Source organism: Adiantum capillus-veneris, chromosome 8 (genome assembly GCF_014529385.1).
Source record: "Adiantum capillus-veneris isolate H3 chromosome 8, ASM1452938v2, whole genome shotgun sequence".
In the NCBI taxonomy this organism is placed as follows: domain Eukaryota; kingdom Viridiplantae; phylum Streptophyta; class Polypodiopsida; order Polypodiales; family Pteridaceae; genus Adiantum; species Adiantum capillus-veneris.
In genome coordinates this window covers 86,428,701-86,444,636 of record NC_140938.1, presented here as the reverse complement: position 1 = coordinate 86,444,636, position 15,936 = coordinate 86,428,701, and the positions used below count along the sequence as shown (strand labels likewise).

The 15,936-nt window shown below is 45.5% G+C and overlaps 1 protein-coding gene across 1 annotated transcript in view; it reads left to right on the top strand.

Moving 5' to 3' along the window:
• Window positions 1-15,936, top strand: part of CLUB (TRAPP II complex TRAPPC10/CLUB) — a 157,251-nt gene that overhangs the window by 118,110 nt on the left and 23,205 nt on the right. Inside the window, exon 16 of the mRNA XM_086518163.1 lies at window positions 11,679-11,763. Coding sequence (XP_086374289.1) covers window positions 11,679-11,763 — 85 coding nt within the window. The remainder of the gene's footprint in view (window positions 1-11,678; window positions 11,764-15,936) is intronic.

Below are 15,936 nucleotides of genomic sequence, written 5' to 3'. Positions count from 1 at the left end.
GAGGTTCTCGTGCATGGGGATGCAAGCTATGCTCTTACACGCGGAAAGGGGGGCATGACAAAGTGAGGGCACACTTTCTTCGAGTGCCGGGACATGAGGTGAAATTTTGTGCCAACGTAACCATCGAGAAGAGGAAGGAGCTCGAGGAAAAGGATCGGCAATTCAACCATAAAGCCAAGCCGGCACGCAAAGGTATTGATCCAAAGACCCTCATTTTCCCTTCTTCCTCTCTACCCGGTGTAGGTGTTGGTGCATCTTCAAAAGGTCCAATTCGTCGCCAAAAGACCCTTACCACCTCTTGGGACCCAAAGAAGAAAGAAGAGGTGGATGCGGCCGTGGCCCGATTCTTCTATCACGACCATATCCCATTTGTCGCAGCGAGGTATGTACATTGTTTTATGATTCATCAATCTTCTCTCTCATTTCTTCCGTTATCGTCGTTTCCACTTTTTTGATACTAACCTCTTCTATGTTTGATCGAAATAGGTCGGAGTATTGGAAAGTCATGGTGCAACAGATAGGAGAGTATGGCACCGGCTATGTGCCGCCATCTTCAGAGGCTCTCCAAACCACCTTGCTCGATTGAGAGAAGGCTATCGTGGAGCAAGCAACCCTCAACATTCAGCGTCTTTGGGCAAAACATGGCGTTTCCCTCATTGCTGACGGGTGGAGCGATACAAGGAAGAGATCTATCCATGGTCTCGTCGCATACTCCAGTGGAGAGATGTACTTTGTGCACTCTCATGATGCCACTGAGAGTGGCAAGTCCGCCGATGTCCTCTCTGCAGAGTGGACAGCGGCCATAGAAACCATCGGTGAGCAACACGTGGTGGCCTTTGTCACAGATGGGGAGGCATCAAACAGGGCAGCAACAACTATCATAGAGGGCCACTATCCGCATGTGACAGTGTGCTTTTGCATGGCACACTGCTTGAACAACCTTCTGAAAAACATCGGCAAGCTAGACTGGATTGCTCCAGTCATTGCTGATGCAGTGAAGATGGTTACTTTCATCAACAATCACAACTTGGTTTGGAGTGAGTACCTCAAGAGGTCGGGCAGCAAAGTGCTTCTAAAGTATTCAGATACCCGCTTCGCATTCAACTTTCTTCTTGTACGCAGGCTGTTTGAATGTCAAAATGCGGTCCGACAGGTCTTCATCAGTGATGAGTTCACCACCTCCCCCTATGCAAAGACAGTTGCAGGGATTTTGTGCAAGGATAAGGCAGAGGATCTTGAGTTCTGGAAGGAGCTCAAGAGTCTAGATGCACAGGTAAAACCGGTGGTTCATTTGCTTCGAGTTCTGGATGGCATGGATCCTTGCATTGGCAAGATTTATGAGGCAATGGACCGCATGATTGAGCAGCTTGCACAGCTTGAGCCGAATGCAGAGCGATATGAGGAGATCCATGCGCTTTGCAGCTCGAGGTGGAATTCATATGGCTCTCCTTTACACGGGGCAGCGTACATGGTGGATCCAGAGTTCCAAGGTGCAGGGCAAGAGACAGATAGGGAAGTCATGAACCAATTTACAGAGATCTTAAACAAGATGGTTCTAGACAGAGATGGGCGACGCATTGTCAGAGATCAGCTGAGACAGTACAGAGAGATGCGAGGGTCATTTGGCAGTCCAGATGCTCAGATTGATCGCAGGAAAATAGGTTCAGTGCTTTGGTGGGAGGACTATGGCTATGATGGCCCTGAGCTTCAGAGATTGGCGATCCGTATTCTCAGCCAGTCAGTTAGTACCTCATGCTTGGAGAAATTGTGGAGTACCTTTAGCCACATTGCTTCCAAGAAGAGGAATCGGCTTGGAGTGGAGAAGGCTAATGATCTTGTCTTCGTCAGCGCAAATTTGAAAATGCTTTACAAGAGTACAGACAAACAGACAGATCCTTTTACACAGTGGGAGATGGAGCAAGAGGCTTCTCAGGCGGGTGGAGATGTACATCCACCAACACCAGGTACTTCATCTGTGGCTGAGATCGAGCCGGACCTAGACCTCGATGATGAGGAATGGGAGGATGTGCATGATTTACAGCCGGCTACTACGGATTGGGAGGCCTCTCAGGCTAGTGGCTCTTGAGTCTTGAGTCTTTGCCATTTATCCACCTTTTTGTATGGCTGCTTGAGCCTTGCCCTCTTTGCCATTTGTAGCTACTAGCATCTTTATGGTATTTGTCACCTTCAGTCTTTTGGTATTGTGGTCACTGAAGTCTGGTTTGAACTTTGCCCCCCTTTGGTTTTTTTGTAGCACCTTGGCCGCTGGCGGCCCTTGAGGCTTGTTACTATGTTAGCCATAATTAATTCCAAAGTGTTATCTCTGACTACTACTCTTGCAATTATTTGAGAGCATTGTGTATGTACTATGGGCATTGTGATTGCTCATTGTTGTTCATCTGGCTATGTACTCTGGGCGCCTCACATCCCAATCAAGTCATAATAAGGTTAAATGGTCTTCGAATCGTGTTTTTTGTGGGTATTAGAGTCAAAGGACTCTAATACTACTTGTATTCAAACACATAACACTAAAAAAAATAATATTTGGGTGTTTTTTTAGCCTGCCGTTCCGCGCCGTTCCCGTTCCGGGCCCATTCCCGTTCCCCCGTTCCGCAGGGAGGCCCGTCGCCGTTCCCGTTCCGCGTTCCGGGTATCTCTGGAGATTACACTATGGCTGACAAAGGGAAGGGCATTATGGAAGAGGGTTCCTCTTCGAAGGACATGCAGGAAATTCCTACAGTGTTTGAGGTTGGCGAGAGTTCATGGCCACGTCTGTCTGTACCTCTTGTTGATGTGAATGCTCCACTGGTGTAGGGCTTTATGACTGGGTAACTTGAAGATGATGCGTACAAGACTCAGTTAGTTTCCGCTTTGAACGTGTTTTCCCGACTGGTGCAGAACCCAAGGTTTATGGAGTTTTTGCAAGTGCCACCATTGCCACAACAGTCAAGGCAACTCACACAGCGCGTGGAGCCGGTTGAGGCTCAAGCCCAAGTACTTCATGCGTCCCAATAGGATAGGGAGCACTCGCATGTTGCGGAGTCAGGGGCTCCAAAACTGCTTTCTTCCGTCCTTGAACAGGTGGTTAGGACGCCTATTCAACAGGCTTCGCCAGTTCAGCCTGCCACCTTTCCAAGCCCGCATGTTGCGTTACAGGGATAGGGAACCAGTTTCCAAGCAATACATCAGGTTTTTCCACCACCCACCGTACATCCGGGGTATTTCGGGGGTGGATCTGTGTTCCAAAGTATGGCTAGTTATGCGCCTGGAAACTAGCAATATATGCCGGGAACAATGTTTGGGGGTATGCAAGGCATGATGCCAAACCCCATGTATGATAGCATCGGCATGCAGCAAGGCTTCCAAAGCAACCAGGGACAGTTTGGGGTGCCACAAGGTAATTTTGGCATGGCTGGTTTTTCTGGACAGGAGTCAGATTTGGCACCTAGGACGCAAAATGTCAATGGCCAAGACGCGCCGATGATCCCTACTACAGTGCCCATGTTGCAGACAATTCCTTGTGACAATTTGGGGGCACTAGAAAAGCTAAAAGCTTATAAAGAAGGTGGTGCAGCTGTAAAGTTTAGCACTATCAGCGGCTTTGAGGATAAGGCAAAGGCTCTTACTTTCCTCCAACAGTTCGATACAGCTTATGCAGGAGGGAATTTTACAGAGGCCTCTAAGGTCAGGAAAGTTGCCACTTTCTTGAAAGACAATGCGTGAATGACCCTCTTGATGCAAGGATAGACACCTGCCACATGGGTATACTTCAAGCAAATGTTTGCATCTGCGTGGCTGTCAAATGAATTTGAAGCCGACGTCATGACGGATTGGCACCAACTCACTGTGGCTACTCGGAAGAGCCTACAGAAGTACAATCGGAGCTTTTTTAAATCATTGCTCTCAGTAACCTCCTACAGATTCGTGCCATTGACAGAGCAGATAGAGAAGTATTGTTGTGGGTTGCCTAAAGGGCTTGGAGATTATTGTACAAAGAACAAAGTGGCTACCCTCACTCAGCTTATGGAAGTTGCCAAGATTGGTCTTGCCTTGTTGAAGGGAGAGGACAGTGGATTTCCGGGCAATGTAAAAGTGGGGCAGCAAAGAAAAATTCAGCAAAGAAGCCCCTTGCAAAAGCGGCTCCTGAAGCATCACAGGGGTCAGAAAAGGACAACAAGGATAAGGACTCAGCCTGGACTTGTGGAGCGTAGGCAAAGAAGCCAAAAAGAAAGCCTTTAGTGCGCAAGTCGTTCGAGGAAAAGAAGGTCTTGATGGCTGAAAATAAATGCTTTATATGCGAGCAACCTGGTCACTTTGCTGCAAATTGTCCCCAAAGGAAAAGGCCAGCTGATTCGGATGATAAAGAAGATAAGAAAGGAAAGAAGCTCAAGCCCACGACAGGTTTGGTGTTAGATATGGTGGGTGACAGTCCAAACACAGATGCCAGCGAGTTCTCCAGAGCATGGGGTAAAGTCAGAGATCAGACGGCACTCATCTTCTTTGATCCAAGTGCCAAAGAAAACTTTTTCTCACCAGAGTTATCTATGAAGCTGGGCATCAAAGTTGAAGAGATGGGGTACATGACAGAGGCAGGGTTGGCATGTCTTGGCCACTCAGAGGTGCTACTCCCATCATTGGAAAGTTGCGTCTGCATATTCAGTCGTATGTGGACACAAAAGAATTCTATATCATGCCATTGGAAGGGTGTGATGCGTTATTGGGAATTCCATGGATGTTTCGAACACATGGCGTACTGGATGTCTGCGACAAGACGATCACCCTTCAACATAGGGGCAAAACTCATGTTTTGGAGTAAAGCTCAAAGGGGAGTCTGTCCCTATTGTATCTGCTTCGGCTATCACTTCTGTAATTAAAAATTATCTTTCTGTGTACTTGATCTTTACACGTCATGTTTTAGATAATTGTCAGTTAAATTTATCTGCGTTAGATAAAGAAAGGTCAGCATTTTTGCGAGAGTTTAATGACTATTTTTCCGATTCATTACCGTCACAGTTGCCGTCAGAGAGGCCTGAGGACCAAGCGATCGATTTGGTGCTAGGGTGTATCCCACCAAACAGACCTCCCTACAAGGTTAGTGCGGCACAACAGAAAGAGATTATGGGCCAGGTAAGGGAGCTTTTATAGAAGGGGTTGATTCAGCCTAGTTCTTCACCTTTGTCCCCCCAATGATTTTAGTGCAGAAGAAGGATGGCTCTTGGCGCATGTGTATTGATTACCGTGCGTTGAACAAGAATACCATCAAGAATAGGTTTCCTATCCCAAGGATTGATGATATTTTTGACCATTTAGAGAATGCTGCAATTTTCAGCAGGCTAGACTTTAAGAGTGGGTACCATCAGATTCGTATAAGGCAGAGGATGTGCACAAGACTGCGTTTAGAACGACATTTGGTCTTTATGACTTCTTAGTGATGCCATTTGGTCTTACAAATGCTCTTGCCAGGTTTAATAGAATGATGGACCGGATGGGTGGGACCAACCCATCTTCTGGTCCCATATACCGTGTCGGTCTTTTTCCTCATCTCTTTTGAGTTGAAAGTTTATTTATTTTCAGCTTGTTGATTATTCATGTGCCCTCCCGTTTGTGACATTTTGAATAGAGGGTATAAAACTGGGCTGAGCCAAAACATAATCCAGTATGCTAGCTCCATGTCTATGAGGAAAACAAGTGAATCCACTCGATGGTGGAAATCTCTGGAGGCCATTGAGGATGGCTAGTCCATGTGCAGTCCCCATATTTGTCAGATATCCCCCATATTCAGTGTGCTCCTCATACTGTGAACACCAAGCCAATCCCATATCATTGACATCCAATTCTCTCAACATTTCCTCTGAGGTATTATATAAAGCTGTCTGAGATTGGCCCGTTTTGGCATTAAAGTCTCCCAGAAGAATGAAGTTTCCATCCTTAGAGAACTCCCAAATGTCCTCATCCAATACCATGTAGGGTGATTGCCCCTTGGGCGATGCATAATGAGATGTGCTAGGGGCAAGATAGCATACTGCAATGTAGAGTGCCCTCCCTGTCTCCGCTCTCACTCTGACCTAAATATATTTGGCCTGCTCATCTCTTCGAACAATACGAATGAGGGGCTGAAGCTCCTCCTTGAATAGAACTGCAACACCTCTTGACCCACGTCCTCTGTGCGTTGATCTCACATCCTATCTACAAGTAGTCTCCCAATGGTATCTCGTCACTCTAGGTAATGTGCCACCAGGAGTCTGATGCAATAATGTCTCTTCCCTCGAAGCGATCCTCAAATGCGCCTACATCTAGCTTCATTGATCCATTACAATTCCATGTTGCCCTTTTAAGGTTGGTCCCATAGGTCTCACACCCTCCCTCTGTGAATGTCTCCCACTACCTGGTCTCCTCAAGAGACTTTCTTTGTGTCTGTGCAGCTCTAGCAAAAACAACCCGAGGCATCTCCGATCCTGATATCTCATGACTCTAGCCAACGGTCCAAATCCCTCTCTAAATAGACAGTGAAAGTGGCTTCGTATCTCATAGCATACCGAACAATGACAAATGTGATGTAACTCTGTCTTTGGCTCTATATGACACAATTGGTATATCGTGGCTTCTGTTGGTACTCTCCTAAATCAGCCAGTCGCAATCTCTAGCTGATGCGATGATGTGTGCATCTGACCAATAGCACATCGTATCCCATAGGATAATTGAGTGTCCATATAGGCCGGTCTGATCACATATCCATCCTTTGCTAGTTGGAGGAGATGCTCTCTATAGAAAAGCCATCTTCGTGCACAACTCTTGTACCGGCTGTATCCATGTGTTTCTGGTATCTAGTTGAATCAAATCCTGACGTATATGTCTAGTGGTCTCTGTCCATGTGGTACGTCTTTCCAAAACCACTAATCTTCTTCCCCTGGAGAGAACAATTTTCCCTTTCTCCCTTGCTGCTTTGATCTCTGGCATCAGCTCTTGCATGTGTGCAACTTGTGTTAGAGTTCATCACCCAAAAATATCCTAGCTTGCTTGAGTGTTGGTCTCTTCTTCAGGAATTCCTGCTAACGTAGGGAAACGTATGAGTGCTCTTTCCTTGGAGTTTCCTTTCTCATTGCTTCCCTTCTTCCCCTCTCTCTAAGCACTTGTGTGTGTGGGTTCAGAAATGCCCATGCGCTTCAAGAGCTCTTTCACTTCTTCTTCTACTTTGCCAGTGTCTTTGAGACCTGTAACACGCACATGAAGGGCTCTAGTCTTCCTCTTTTGCTCCTCCTCTATTGTCATATTGATGATAGTGGATGTCGATTTGAAGTAGTGTCTACATTACCAAATGTGAGTACTCTAGTGCTATATCTGTCAAAGTCAACGATGCGGAAGCATAGAGACCAAGGGAAGTGAGCACTAGAGAGAGAGAGAATGAGAGAGAGTCTCTTGAAGCAATCAACCTTGGCAATTAATAACTGAATGTGTATACAATGGAGGCAAGGGGTTGCTTATATAGCAATCCCAATAAATTGTCCTACCCAAGACTTTGACAAATAAGTAAAATAAATACCTAAAAGCCAAACCAAAAAATGGGATCACATTGGGCATTTCACTTGAGATGCCTAAACTTTAACACCCTCTCTGCAGCTCATAGTGGACATCAATAGTGAGACCAAGTCGATGAAGAAGCTACCATGGACACCCCAGCACCGGCCGGGATACTGGATACACCTCGGTGTTGCTCTCCTCAACTTTGTACTTGAAAGTAATGCCATCTTGAGCATCGGTTGCCTTTGTAGCAACTTTCAACTGTAGACCATACTACGTCCAATAATCCCCATTCGTGAACTGTGAACACATCACATCCAAAATATAATAACTCCAAGATAATGAACTGTGAACACATCATGTCCAAAATATAATAACTCCAAGATAATGAACTGTTGGAACACATCCTGTTCATAATCTGACCAACAACAATGAATTGGCTAGTCCATCCATAGTGTTTTAGACGTCTGATTGGTTCCCTGCCAGATGCATGTGCATTGAACTCCGACCTATGGGTCCAAACACCAATAACTTGAACTCCAACACAAGGGTCCAAATTAATCATAGTTGCCCCTCTGCCACTCACAAGCCTTTCTCTGGTTGAAGCTAGTGGTGACACCGATTTTCATGTGACTAGAAGGGGGGAGTCCGTGCTAGTGTAGTCACCACCACACCAACAGCCTCCTTGCTGTCCTTCCTTGAGTCACTGTCACTGCTTTCCTCCCGTTACTTGCTTTTACCTTTGTCCTTTGTAGAGTCTTTGTCTTTGCCTTTGGATTTGCAATCCTTGGCTAAATGACCTTGCTTTCCACATTTGTAACAACGGTACTTTGTCCTCTTTCTGGAATCCGAAGCAGGAAGGGCTTCACCATGTGCTTCCCACTGTCTCAGAAATCTGAATTTTGCCTTAGAGTTACCAACACGGCTTCCTCCTCAATGAGAAAAGAGCGAGATCATCAAATTCCAGCTTTTCATTCGTGACTTGTAGCCGTAGTGTCGTAGCCACTATTTCATACTCTTGAGGCAACTTCGTGAGAACCAAAGCAGCTAACTGGGTACTCGTCAGTGCACTCTTCATAACTGATAGTTGATCATGAATAACTTTAGTCTTCATAAGAAATGATTGCATGGAACTTCCTCGGGGAAAGTGGATGGCAAACAACTGTCCAAGAAGGGTGACCGCTCGCATCGTAAAATCCCGGTCAAACATACCTATGAGCTTGGACCACATTTCGTTGGCAGTCTTCAAGGTCTGAATAGCTGGAGAAAGGTCCTTTGTAAGAGATTCTGCAATGGCTGACATTGCCTTTGCATTAGCCGCATCCCAATCGACACACGATTTGAGAGATTCGTCATCTTGAAGGCAGATGTACCTGTTGTGGGAATCCCGTGTGGGACGAGGCTCCGAGCCGTCGACAACATCACATAACCCTTTCCGTGAGAACCAGAGTCGCATAATCAAATTTCAATGAGCGTAGGTATTCCCGTTCAATTTGTCACTCGCGCTTGAGCAAGGCGGGGCCATGGTGAAGTTTGTAAAATCTGGAAGTCCGGGAACCTTCTTGTACTCCAGAGTTGGCCGCACAAACCAAGCCGTTAAAAATCCCCACTTTCCTCGCCTCTGCCAAGCCGTTCCATACCCTCTGCTATCCTTCTCTTCAACTGCAAAACCGCTCGCCTCGCCATTTCCCAAACTGCTTCACCACTCGGGTTTTCAGACTTCCCAAAGCCAAAAACAAAAGCCTCTTTTGATACCCCTCTCTTGGGCTCACCGTTTATTTGGCAAGCCGCTGGACACAGCATTTTAAAACGCTTTCGAGGGAAGGGGGGCAGTGCTGGCTATTGGCAGCATTTTGATATGCAAAGCGGGAGGGGGGTTGGGCACCGTTGACGGCAGCGTTTTGATACGCTGGGGACAGGGGAGGCGCCTAGAGCTTGTTGGCAGGGGCGTTATGAAACGCCCGCAGGAGAACCGACGCAGTTGACTCGGTGTTACCTGGAGACAGCGCTGCAAGGCAGCGTGTTGAGATGCTCAACGGGAAGGGGGAGTCACTGCAGGGGAGTGCTGGGCACAGCTCTTAAAACGCAGGTGGGATGAAGTCTGTGGATTGCCGGCAAGGGAGGGAGGCGGGCTGGGGGGGGGGGGTGGCAGGGGTCTAAAACACTGCTGGAACTTCTTCTTCGGACTGCTCCTCCACGCCAAGGGCTTCGAGCCGCCCGCTCTAATACCATGTCAAAGTCGACGATGCGGAAGCATAGAGACCAAGGGGGGGGGGGAGAGAGAGAGAGAGAGTCTCCTGAACCAATCAACCTTGGCAATGAATAGTTGAATGTGTTTATAATGGAGGCAAGGGGTTGCTTATATAGCAATGCCAGTAAATTGCCCTACCCAAGACTTTGACAAATAAGTAAAATAAATACCTAAAAGCCAAACTAAATAATGGGATCACATTGGGCAGTTCACTTGAGCGCAAAGAAGATCCTTTTAGTGATTTAAAATCTGCTCGATGGGCCACATCACCCCTACCATCAGGGTAAACTGTACAAAGAGGGGGGACTTTCCCAAAATAAGCGGCAAAGAGTATTCAATGGCTACCTCACAATATGGGAGGGGAAAAGCCAAACAGTGGCCTCTAGTGCTAGTGAAGACTATGCTCCACCATGAAAAACGGCCCTTCCCGCCACATACTAGTGAATGGCCAGTGCGGTCTTTCAGCCCTGTTGGAGCTGCAGCGAATGCTGTCGTACTGCCCTGAGTGTGCTCAAGCGAGAGCTCAAGTTTTCACTGCAGGCAGACCGCCCCTTGAAGATGCGAAAACAGGGGGCCCTTCAGATGAACCAAAGGCCCGGGCTGTTGATCAGCTCCCATCTAAAGCTCGGCAGAGGGATCTGTCTCAAAGTTGAGTGCTGGCTCTTAGCTAGCTGACACACTGCAGCCGCCCTACTGAAGACCATATCTGGGAGGATAGAGACCACACAAAGAATCCTGACCCAAACCTGCTGTGCCTGCGGGCAATCCCATAAACAGTATGCCGAGTCTCCTCTGGATGCCCATATTGTGCTGTTTTTTTAACTGATTCCCCTTGCAAACTGCCTAGTTAGAAGTTTTTTGCTTCACATTTATAGCAATATCTAGTGTGATGAGTTGGATCTTTAAAACAACAGTGTAAGATACTTTCTTAAAAGTTTTAGAGCACATATAAACATCGTTTGTGGTTATAGAACCTTTTTGCGAAGTGAGTTTAGATTTGTCCCATTGGTTGGACAGGTGGTTTGCTTTCCCTTTTTAGACATTGTCACGAAGATTTTTGGCGTGTTAAAACATGCCCTTTTTTGCGTATAAATGGGTCCCTTCATTGAAGAGCCTCATGAATTCCTTTCAACTTTTTGTTTTAAAAAGATTTATTCTAGTTTGCAAAATGGTCCCTTCACATCTTCACTGTTTGTTTTAGAATGCCAATGTGAGTCTCCACCTTGTTAATTAGGTGAAGGTGTCAGCTGCTAAGCAGGATTGTCTGTTTTGAAATTTGTATTGTAGACAATGGAGATATCAACGACAAAGCTTCTTAGCTGTTCTTTGTAGTGAAAGTTTCTGCTATGTCTTCAGTTCTTAAGCTGCTAATATATTTATAAAAGGCTTAAGGCTTACTATTCTGGACAATTATTCTCGAACAGTTCGCTTGGTATATTAACTATCCTTGAATCTTGCTTTATTGTAATTTTAAGGTTTTCCTGGAATTCTTTTAAGATGTAGACAATGGAGATAGCAATGACAAAGCTTCTCAATTTCTATCTTGAACACTTCGCTTGGTGATCAACACATATTAACTATCCTTGAGTCTTGCTTTATTGTAATTTTAAGGTTTTCCTGGAATCCTTTAAAGATGTAGATCGCACTGTAGATATCAATGACAAAGCTTCTTAGCTGTTCTTTTTAGTGAAAGTTTCTGCTATGTCTTCAGGTCTTAAGCTGATAATATATTTACAAAAGGCTTAAGGCTTGCTATCCTGGACAACTATTCTCAAAGCTTCATGAAAAGATCTCCTGCCTTGGTGCAAACCGACTTTGTTCTCTGCTCAGCTAAAAGAGTGTACCTGGAAAGTGTTATTTTGTTGTAAAGCATGTTTAAAAATTGCTTTGTTTGGTTTGTTATGTGCAGAACCCTGACTGTTCAGTTTTTGGATCCACTTCGAGTTATTTCCCGAGTGGTTGCAAGGGGCAACGACTCCACTCTGTTTTTGCAAGTATGTTTAACTGGGCCCCAACATTGGTAGTTAAAAATTGGCAGCAATACATCGTTTCTGTTATCTCTGAGGTTCTGTGGTAGTAAGACTTCTTATTGCATGTACTTTTTTTTTGGGTTGCTCTAAGGCACAGCGGCTATAGAGAGGGCATTGTTTTATGAAAACCTTGGAGGAGCAAAGATGAAGGAAAGCACATGCAAATGCATGCCAAGAGCTAAATGCATGGTTTAAGCCTCTTATTTGTAATTTGAGTTTTCTGACCTTTGCCTAGACACCATAAAAATCGTTGCCAATATCTTGTAAGCATGAATAAAAATGAATATGTCAAAATTATAGACACTACAAGTTTTCAAAATCATTTTTTCCTTGGAGTATTTTCTTGATTAGTAAATGAAAGTCCACTACAGTCAGGGGACTGGTAACTTATGCTTGTTAATGGAAGAAAGACAAACGACCCCCTCCCCCCCCGTGGTCAGGTGTAGCGGAATTGGAATGGTGAAGATCGAGACTTTCACTTCCACAATTCTTTACTTCTTTTCTTGCTTGAATACGTGCTACGTAGCACGAAAGACCGTTCTCTTTTTTTTTTGTGAGAGAGGTCCGAACCAACCCTCTCAAGGACCCCCCACACCCTTGTTGATGTGGTATTTGCTTTTGAATGCGTAAATGGAATGTACACAATTGCAATACCTCAATGCAGACTCTACCGACTCAAATGGGGAATGTCGCCATAGTAACTCTTCAAAATGAAGCACTGATGTGATGCACCCAGGAATGAAGGGCTGAAAACGAAGATGATGATGAAGCCAATGATGGACAGTGATGGGAGCACTGCATGCGGCGAGGGAATCGCTGAGAAGAGACTCAACTAGCTTCCGAAGGTGCAGGCTGCATCAGAGAAGATTAGCGTTAGCAGATCCAAGCAATCTCTGGCGATGGAAAGGGCTAAAAACTAAAAACGCTGGCTGCTAAGGCTGATATGGCACGAATGGTTTGTGATGATGAGCAAAAACGACAACTGTTACAAATGCCAAAAACGCTCGGGTGATCTCTGACACTGGCTCATTTGATGGAAAACGGTGGGACTGATGATGCAAAACGGTGGCTGATCTGCGAAGCGCTCGGTGATCTGCAAAACGCGAGGGTTGGTTGCTGGCACTGGCTCAGAATGATGGAAAACGCCAGGCTTGGTGCTCCTTATATAGGGTAGGGATACTGTTTAAAGTACCCCTAAGGACTTAAGTAGGGCAAACTTTTAAGACAGTTATAAAATAAAATCATTAGAATGATTTATTAATAAACTTGACTAGGCAAAGTTTCTGGGTAAATTTGTTGCATATCTACCAACTTGGAAATTCGATTGACAAGGGGAATGGCTCATTGGATTCCTCTAACCTAAAACTACATGCACATCATGTTAAATGTCCACCATAGTGTAACAACATTTGTCAAAACGCTTGTACAAGCCATTTATGCAAGAGGGTTCCAAAATTGGGAAACCTAATGTAATGGACTTGTTCAGACGTGCAGGCATTGCAAGGAGGCTCACGAAATTGCCGGTACTAATTCTCCTAGGATTCTAGACACTCCTATCTAGGGATATGTAGAGAATTGGCTCTGGAAGTCGATGAAGCATGTCCATGTGGCACATAGAGCCATGTGCACGTGACATCCCCTTCTGCTCAAGGTGAGTTACGAGTATCGAGCTCCATGCAGTCCATAAGAGGATCTCGAATGAATGGCCTTCTAGATGATGTCATCCACGACTACTTTTGAGAGAAAGGCTCCCCAGGGTGATGGAGAAATGTCCAATAGACAAGGATAGTGATGATACATCTACTCGCAAACATTAGAGTGTCTCTTGGATCAATGATTCCCTTGTTGGTTACCTGCTAGCCTTTGCCTCACTTGGATGGTGTGAACCAAACTGCATACCGGATGGATGCGCGCAGAGCGAATGGCTGGATATGGAAACGCTGATGCTCACGAAGGTTAACGGCCAACCTATGCTACCCTTGCGTGGGAAGATTGACGAGAGCAATGCCGAATGGGAGATGAAGATGGATATGCCCTTTGGAATGCCCACGAACCATGGCAAGTGCTCTGTATGATATCTCATGAAACTACTAAGTAAGAGGCTCCTCTTGGGCCTTCGACTAGATTGCGGTATGATGGAAGCTCTAGATGAATCCTTGTCTCTGCAATGGATGTGGCTACGAATGTGGGCTCACGATGCCAGCAAACTCTGGTGGTGGTTGCCTCGGATTGGAACCCTTTGGCACCGGATTGATGGCCACTGTTTGCTAAGAAGATGCAGATGGTGTGAACCTGTTGTGCTGCCAAAGATGTGTATAGATCGATGACGATGCAATGCCTCTTTTGGAATGATAGAATTCTCTAAGCACATGGGAGAAATGCTTGAGCAAACAATGCCAAGACTCCAAAGCTAATAGGTTGATTTGGATGGCGCCTTCCTTTGTCGTCATAGGCTGCTAACAAATCCTGATACTCACAATAAACATCTTCATGTTTCTAGTGCATGTCTTCAATGATGTGATCTGTCATGTGAATTTTTGACTACAAGTATCCATGCTAGGATTTCTTTATGTCTAGGTGGTCAAGCGCGCTCACAAAGTCATCTACCCTCTCGCAAGCGCACTACAACTGTAACCGCTGGTATACAGTTATGGGAGAGATGGTTGTGCAAACAATGCTATGACTCCAAAGCTAATAGGCTGATCTGGATGGCGCCTTCCTTTGTCGTCATAGGCCGCTAACAAATCCTTGTACTCGCAATCAAGATCTTCATGTTTCCAGTGCATGTCTTCAATGATGCGATCTCTCATGTCGAAGAATTTATGATTGCAAATATCCATGCACTTTGCTATGGATGTCACAAATTGGTGACATGGCATGGTCACACACACACACACACACACACACACTCACACTCTTGCAAGCCCGTGAAAGGGGCAGTGACGTGGCAGAATCCTCGGATTTCACGTTGAGTGCTGACGTGTCATGCTGTACGGAATTCCGCGTTTTGCGGCGCAAATCACGGCAGCTGTACGGATAGCTTTACTCTACGCAAAAGCTGGGCATATTTTATGCAATGCTGATTTTTGGCAGTTTTGAAGCTTTTGGGACTATTTGCTTTAATTCCCAAGAGGCTTGTGAGATTAATTGCTTTATTTTTGCAAGGCTTTTTAGTGATAGCTTTTGGGGCTCTGCTTTTAGCATCCCTTATAAACCTTTATAAACGTGGGCAGGGCTCCCACTCTGCAGAGCATATGGACGCAGAGTCTGAGAGTGAGACCCTCCCACTCCCTTGTACTTTGAGCATAGATTTAATATAAAAAGAAATACCGAAAGGGGCGCTAGTCTTTGGGGCCAATACCTCTTGGCATGGAACTCCCAGGGCCGTGTCGAATCAATTGTGAACTGTGAATTATTTTGAAGTGAATTCCTGTCGTGTGGCGGTAGATTCTTGATTTGGAGTGTCCAAGTCTGCTACAATGGTATTAGAGCGCGGCCGATTTCTCTTCTACCGGGAAATTCGATCCTTTTTCTAGCGACACTTATGGATTCAAACAGAGATCAGTTGACTTCCTCTGCATCTGAGGATGCGGGAAGAGATCATGAAGAATATTCTCACGAGGAGTATGGCCCGCTTCTGCCTAACCACGCGGAGATTGAAGAGATGAAGCGTCAACAATTGGTTGAGGATGCAACAAAGATGATGATCAACATTGCGAAGGATCCCAAATTTGCAAAATTTTTGACGCAGACATCCTTCGACGAAGTGCACTCTCAGTGGCGGAAGGCCACAGAACCACCCCTCAAACCGATACTCAAGAAACCTCCTACTCCAAGGATGTTTACAGAGCAAGAAGTAGAAGAGGTGGTTGATACATGGATTACCCAGCTTTTTGACGCAACCAACAAAGCCAAAAAGCACGACAAAAACAAGAAGAAAGGAACTGACTTCTCGGGTTATTTGGGTCGTCAATTTGCTTTTGCCTCTCCAAGAAAGTAGAAAAAACGTGTCAGATTTGAAGGAGTATCAAGTTCTTCTTCTTCTTCTTCTAACAGTTCTTCTAGCTCTTGTGACTCGAGCGAAGAAGACAAGAAATGGAAAAAGCGAAGCAAAAAACAAAGTTTTGGAAAGGGCAA